This window comes from Gossypium hirsutum, chromosome D05 (assembly GCF_007990345.1).
Source record: "Gossypium hirsutum isolate 1008001.06 chromosome D05, Gossypium_hirsutum_v2.1, whole genome shotgun sequence".
NCBI lineage: Eukaryota > Viridiplantae > Streptophyta > Magnoliopsida > Malvales > Malvaceae > Gossypium > Gossypium hirsutum.
Window position 1 is genome coordinate 26,268,242 of NC_053441.1, and position 7,175 is coordinate 26,275,416.

The following is a 7,175-nucleotide window of genomic DNA, read 5'->3' on the forward strand; positions in this document are numbered from 1 at the left end:
GTTTATTCGTGGCACACACCATCATGGTTTTTTTTTTTTGGCATTTTAACAATTAGTAATTTTTAATTTTAATCCTTTTAATATGTTTAAATTTAAAATTTAATTCTTATATTTTAATTTCTAGCATAATTTATTCTCTATATTTTTATAATCCTATTAGTAGGAGTGATTGAGTAGACGATGGAAAAGTGTTGGTTGCCATTGATGCTTTTTCTTGCGCCCAAAAAAAGATTGCACTCAAATGCTCAACACTCCATCTTGATTCAAAGCTACAAACACCAAGTTGTTCCTTGAAAAGTTCGTGCTTTGCTTGCGGAAGCAACTTGGTAAAAATGTCTGCAGCTTGCTCATTTGTATCACGAGCCTTCAAAATAATTTCTTCAGTAGAAATAAGATTCCGAATAAAATGATAACGAATACCGATGTGTTTGGTTCTACCATGATTAAAGCCTTTTTTTAATAAATTAAATATAAAATATAGTTTTACTTTATGTAATCAAAACAAAATAACATTTTTCGGAACAATAATTAATTAAGATAACTAACTTTAATATTAATTAAGTGATAATTAAGATGTTTAGAGTTTTATTCAAGTAATAATTTTATTTTAAAACTATCACAACTTTTTTAAAGAATAATTATTTTTTAAATGGGTGATTATTAACAACTTCTATTAAATTATAATTATTTTTAATTGTGAATTTAGTAATGTGATGAAAAATAAAAGATATCCTCGTCGATAATTCAAAAAAAAAATTCAAACTCGTGCTTTTAAATATCTATTACAAATTTTGACTTGGAGGATTTTTAGATTTTTTTATAATTTTTTAGAAGTAGTAATTCTTATGATTTTTATAATTTTTTTTATGTTTTTATAAATTTTGAAGTAATTTTATATTTGTTATAATTTTTAATAATTATTTTTATTATAATTTTAGCCAACTTTATACATTTTATAATTAAAAAAATATTTTATGATTTTCAAATGATATTTTATTTTTTAATAATCAAATCTATAATAAATATGGGTTAATAAATATTTAAATTTAAATGAACTTGAAATATATTTTCTAAAATTTTTATTAATATTTTAAATTTAAAAAAAATGAAATTATGAGCATGGTTCTATATAACACATCACGTGTCAGCTTCTCATTATTTTCATCCACCATGTCAACATTAGTTTATGGTAAAATAATGATGGTTTTTATTAACCTTTTAATCGCTAAAAATATAATGGAATGTATTCAATTTTCAAAATTTAATTATTTTTAAAGAAAAGTTCTAATAGCAATGCGATTAACGCAACACGAATTCAAATCGCACCTAAAATGATAAACACCCTAGTTATCACACTAACACAATATTCGGATTTAATTAATTTTTCGATGATAGTATTCATACATATATATTATATACCGAATAGCAAGGGGGATTTGTCCGAATGTAGCTCTTCCAGCATAAGTCAAACTCGATTTCACAATAAACAAAAATAAAAGCGTTGTCGTTTTTCTGTTAGATCTACGCCCACACCAACTTCAACTCTACGGTTGGTCTGTTTTAGTATACCAATTTCTTTCGATTATTATCTAATTATTAAGTTTTTTATTTAAATTTAACGATAAAAATATATAAGTATTACTATAATAATTATAATTAATATTATTAATCAATAATCTCTTAATCTAATGATAAGCTTGCGATTACTTCTTTACATTATTTAAATTAAAATAGGAATATATGCAATTTTAAATCAAAATAAATACGAATAGAATTAATTAAAATAAATTAAAAAATCTGAACCTAAACAATAATTTAAATATATCACTTGAACCGACCTAAACACAAATCTATAAATAAATAAATAGATCTAAATTCCGTCCCTTATATATAGTTAGTCTTATGTGTTCCCTAAATTATTAAATAACTTAAATAAAAAAAATACTTTAAAATGAGACTTGATTAATATGATGGAAGTAAAATAAAATAATTTACAGTTGGGGTGGCCGCTCGAGCGGTACTGGTGGCGCTTTACCGCGTTTATAGCAGAGAACACTGTCTGAAGATAAAATTTTGGATGAGTAAAAGTTTCAAAATTTTCAAAAAATGTCTATCTTCATTTATTAAAGACATTGGCATGTATTTAAACCATACCATTTCTTTGTTTTTGAATGATTATTACGATCATATATGAAGAGTTTTTATTTTTTCACGAGCTTAGTCGTGATTGGATCGATAGAAAAGTCGTTTACTCAACACTCTTACTGTATCGAAGGCAACTTGTATTACGTTATCTTTCAATTTCCAGCTCAGTTCTTACGAACAAAAAGGTATCTCACAAACTTATCTTTTTTTATTTTTTATGACTTTGGTTTTTCAAATGGTTGATCCAAATTGGGTATTGATCATTTTAATCTGGGTTTTCATTAGATTTTAGGATTGGGTAGTAAAGAGAGTTATATTTTAATGGAAAACAAGTGATTTTGAATGGTAATGAGCTCACCCTTTATTACTTTCAGGTTGTGAAACTCAATGTGTCTACTTTACTTTCCTCAAAAAGCCACTTCTTCAATATTTGCTTTCTTTGAATTTCACTTTCAGCAGTGTTTATAGATGTAGTATCTTAAAACTGTTGGTGATTTCAGGTTATAAAAATGTCAAGGCCTCTGCACTAGGTGCACCTGCAATACGGGTCACAAGCAGCAGCAATGATCTTTTGGACTCCCAAGTGAAAGAACAAACAGAAAAGGAAGAATTGGATAGAAACCAATCTTCCCACAGGTTTCCTTTTTGGTCACTTTTTTCAGATAATTCTCCTCTTACTAAATACGATGCCACTGACAATGGTTTTGCATCTGATCCTTTCACTGTTGGAACCCCAAGAAGTCGCCATAGGTTAACAATGCTACTTTTGAAGTCAAGTTTAGTTGTGATTGTGATTCTTGCTCTTACCGGTTCATTTTGGTGGACACTTTCCATTTCAACATCATCCAGAGGTCATATATATCATAGTTCTAGGAGACTCCAAGAGCAGCTTGTTTCTGATTTGTGGGATATAGGGGAGCTTTCTTTTGGTACTTCAAGGATGAAAGAAATAGAATTTTGTCCTGGAGAGTTGGAGAACTATATTCCCTGCTTTAATGTTTCGGAGAATCTCGATTCGGGTTTTTCGGATGGCAATGAGTATGATCGAGTATGCAGACAAGGGTCTAGACAAAATTGTCTAGTTCTTCCACCTATGAACTATAAAATTCCTCTTAGGTGGCCAACTGGGAGAGATATCATTTGGGTTGCAAATGTTAAAATCACTGGTCAAGAGGTGTTTACTTCAGGCAGTTTAACGAAGAGGTGAGCTGAGTGTTTCACTTGTCGGTTAACTTCCTTCTTATAGAAGTATTTTAAAACTCGATTTATGCAATTTCAGGATGATGATGTTGGAAGAAGAACAGATTTCCTTCCGTTCAGCATCACTCATGTTTGATGGTGTGGAAGACTATTCCCATCAGATTGCTGAGATGATTGGACTGAGAAATGAATCTAACTTCATACAAGCTGGGGTAATCAGAATTTTCCCGGAACATAAATGTTGAGCTTGTACTTCTCCATTGCTCAATGATTTTTACTTCCTGTAGTAACATCATATCTGTTTAGCTTCCCAGTTGACATACTTTTTGAAGTTATCATTTCTTATTTAATTGCCACCTTTTGGCTTGCACATTGTGATTTTGTCTATATAAGCTGAATTAACTTAAAATGTTCTTAATAAGCTACTATGAACAAGACTGGTGTTTCACGGTGCCATGATTCCATTAGTTTTCTTTCGCATAATCCATAAGGCTACTTGTGCAGATCCGGACCATCTTGGATATAGGATGTGGATATGGCAGCTTTGGAGCACATCTCTTTTCCGAACAGATCTTAACCATTTGCATTGCGAATTATGAGTCCTCGGGCAGTCAAGTCCAACTCACTCTCGAAAGGGGCCTTCCTGCAATGATTGGTTCTTTCAGTTCAAAACAGTTACCGTATCCATCTCTTTCTTTTGATTTGCTGCATTGTGCGCGCTGTGGTATTGACTGGGATAAAAAAGGTATCAGTTAACAGTTTCCAACTGTGCTTATTTAAAATGTTAAACGCTCTCTAGATGATAAATTCCTAGCCAAAAGTTCGTTTTGACTGCTTAGTTCACACCCGCCAACCAATGGATAATTTGAAGGAATGCACTAAAACCATGGTCAACTTCACTTTTTCCTAGCCAAACTCTTAATAGTATTTGCTAATTATAATTTGTAAACATATTTCTACTCATATATATGACTTTTTCAACATTGTTTATTTCGTTTTTGTGTTTGAGCTGGTCACAATTAAACTTTTATGTTAAATGTGCGCTGCAGACGGTACCTTCTTGATTGAAGTTGATAGAGTTCTAAGGCCGGGCGGGTACTTTGTGTGGACTTCACCTCTTATCAATGTTCAGAGTTCTCTTCGGAACAAAGAGAAACAGAAAAGGTGGAACTTTGTTCGTGATTTTGCAGAAAACCTATGCTGGGAATTGATGTCGCAACAAGATGAAACTGTTGTGTGGAAAAAGACCAGTAAAAAAACCTGTTATAACTCCCGGTAAGGCTGTTTCCTCGATTTACGTCCATTTTCTTCAAAAATGAATTTATTTTGACTTTGTGAATAATTTTTACCAGGAAGTCTGGTTCGGGTCCTTCTATCTGTAGCAAAGTACAAGATGTTGAATTTCCGTATTATCGACCCCTTCAGAACTGTATAGGCGGAATGCATAGCCGCCGATGGTTCCCTATTGAGGAGAGGGCAACTTGGCCTTCTAGATCTAACTTAAACCGAAGTGAACTAGCTTTATATGGTAATTTCATGTTCTTCTCATGCTTATGTTACAAGTAACAATTCCATCATGATAAGACGATGATTAAAGAAATTTCTGACTACCACTCCAATCATCTATTTTCTAATCATTTCGGTATTTTATGAGGTCTACATTTGGATGAACTCAATGAGGATACTGCAAACTATAGGATAATTGTTCGTAATTACTGGTCTCTTCTATCACCGCTAATATTCTCTGACCATCCGAAAAGACCTGGCGACGAGGATCCTTCTCCACCTTATAACATGCTCAGGAATGTGTTAGACATGAATGCTCGCTATGGTGGTTTAAATGCTGCATTACTGGAAGCCAGGAAGTCTGTCTGGGTAATGAATGTAGTCCCAACAACTGGACCTAAGTACCTTCCCCTGATTCTTGACCGGGGCTATTTCGGTGTATTACATGATTGGTGATTCTCTTCTCAAGCTAAACTTTTCTTTATTGCTTTTGTTGTGTTGTTTTAATACATGCATTTTCCGTATAATGAGTTTTGCAACCTAATATGCTTTCCCTCGGGGGTAAACAAAATTATGGGCAATGAACTAATGTGCGGTTTATTTTTAAAATGCATGCATCCTGTGACATTCATAAGACTTAATCCGAAGCAAACTCTACCTGAGGATGTCTATGCTGTTTACTTGTTAGATTGTGTTCGCTAAAATATGAGCAACATATGTCTTCCTTTTCTGTTTTGTGCTTAATTTGTTTTGTGATCACTTTCAGGTGTGAAGCATTTCCAACATATCCTAGAACTTACGATATGGTACATGCAGAAGGACTTCTATCTCTTGAGTCTAGTCAACATTGGAGGTGCACCATGGTTGATATATTCACTGAGATAGACCGGATGCTTCGTCCCGAGGTACTAAAACCAAGCTATCAACTATCAAATATGGTTTCGAATACTTCTAATGGTGTTCTTTTCTTTTGCTACGTTTTAAGATGTGATTCATTTGATGGTTGTTGCAGGGTTGGATAATAATCCGCGATACGGCTCTGCTTATTGACTCAGCTAGAGTTCTAACTAGGCGGTTGAAATGGGAAGCCCGTGTCATAGAAATCGAAAGTAACAACGACGAGAGACTCCTTATCTGTCAGAAACCCTTTTTCAAGAGACAACCAAGCTAAGAACAGTTTCTCATGAAACCCGAAGTTCGAGTCACGGTGTTTTGTGCATGTTTAAGTAATCTTCATAAAAGCTCCACCATGAATGGGGGATACTATATATTTAGAATGGAAATGAGAACGCAGAAAGATAAAAGGAGGAAAAACGAGAACGAAAGTCGACGGAACCAACAACCTGACTCCTATGGATCCGTAAGGCATACGTAGGACCTTGTAAGTACTCAATCCGAGGCACCATTGCAAGTGGATAACGAGTATTGCATTAGATTTTAAATTTCATGGTAATGTCTCATTATAAACTATACAACCCACATGATTAAAATTGTGAAGATGATCTAAAGAATAAGCAAAAGCAGTAAGCTGTGAAACCTCGGCAGTTGCCATTGATGATGATTTTTTTTTTTCTTCATATCATTCATATTCAATGGAAGAAAACTCATTCATTAATCTGAATCCCAAACTCAATCCAATCATTTTTCGTTTTTATTTCCATTTTTTTTCAAAAACCACGCTTTTACTTGTCATACATAATTATTTAATCTCAATTTAAATAAAATTTAAATTCGAAATAATTTAAATTTAATATTATTAAAACCTAAATATTCAAAATTGATTGAATGAATTTATGGGGGCAATTGACATAAATGCCAATGGGGCAGAGCAATTAAATTCATAAAGTGAAGACATGTGATTGAGTTTTGATGACAAGTTAGAATGCAGTAATAGATGGGGACTAGGACCTATCATATCTAATGAGGTCATGCATTTGGACTGAGAATTTCAGTTTGAAAATATCCATGATGTTGAATGATGCAAGTAAATGCCATCCCCTCCCTTCATTTTCCATAAATATTCATGTTTAAGAAAGGGATATACATTGGTGTAAAATTAATTATATATTTTTATACGATTAATATTTAACGATTTAATCATTAAATTTATCAATATAATTATATTTTTTATGCAAATAAATTTCTAAATTGATGTAATATTTTTATTATAATAATTTAAAATATTATATATATTGATATTTAGTGAGCGATTAGGAGTTTTTTTTACGCAAAACAAATAGAGAATTTTAATTTATATTAAATTTGACATGTATGATTTATATGAATAGAATATTAAATATGACAATTTTAGATCGTTAGAATAT

The 7,175-nt window shown here is 32.0% G+C and overlaps 1 protein-coding gene across 3 annotated transcripts; it reads left to right on the forward strand.

Moving 5' to 3' along the window:
• The first annotated feature begins 2,031 nt into the window (after positions 1-2,031).
• LOC121203090 (probable pectin methyltransferase QUA2) lies at positions 2,032-6,472 on the forward strand. 3 transcript variants are annotated; one of them, XM_041094480.1, is made up of 10 exons: positions 2,032-2,330; positions 2,646-2,781; positions 2,884-3,348; positions 3,425-3,557; positions 3,850-4,090; positions 4,395-4,620; positions 4,698-4,873; positions 5,000-5,303; positions 5,618-5,756; positions 5,864-6,472. In XM_041094480.1, exons 3-10 carry the CDS (start codon positions 2,903-2,905, stop codon positions 6,020-6,022), a joined length of 1,824 nt encoding a protein of 607 aa, XP_040950414.1. In that variant the 5' UTR covers positions 2,032-2,330; positions 2,646-2,781; positions 2,884-2,902; the 3' UTR covers positions 6,023-6,472. The 3 variants fall into 3 exon arrangements, with proteins under 3 accessions (XP_040950414.1, XP_040950417.1, XP_040950416.1); XM_041094483.1 differs by having other exon boundaries at positions 2,887-3,348; XM_041094482.1 differs by lacking the exon at positions 2,032-2,330 and adding an exon at positions 2,365-2,490 and having other exon boundaries at positions 2,646-3,348.
• Positions 6,473-7,175: the final 703 nt, after the last annotated feature.

Coding starts and splice junctions, on each gene's coding strand:
- LOC121203090 (XM_041094480.1), top strand. CDS start 2,903: ATGCTACTTTTGAAGTCAAGTTTAGTTGTGATTGTGATTCTTGCTCTT. Junction 3,558..3,849: donor CTAACTTCATACAAGCTGGG/GTAATCAGAATT, acceptor CTACTTGTGCAG/ATCCGGACCATCTTGGATAT. Junction 5,304..5,617: donor TTCGGTGTATTACATGATTG/GTGATTCTCTTC, acceptor GATCACTTTCAG/GTGTGAAGCATTTCCAACAT.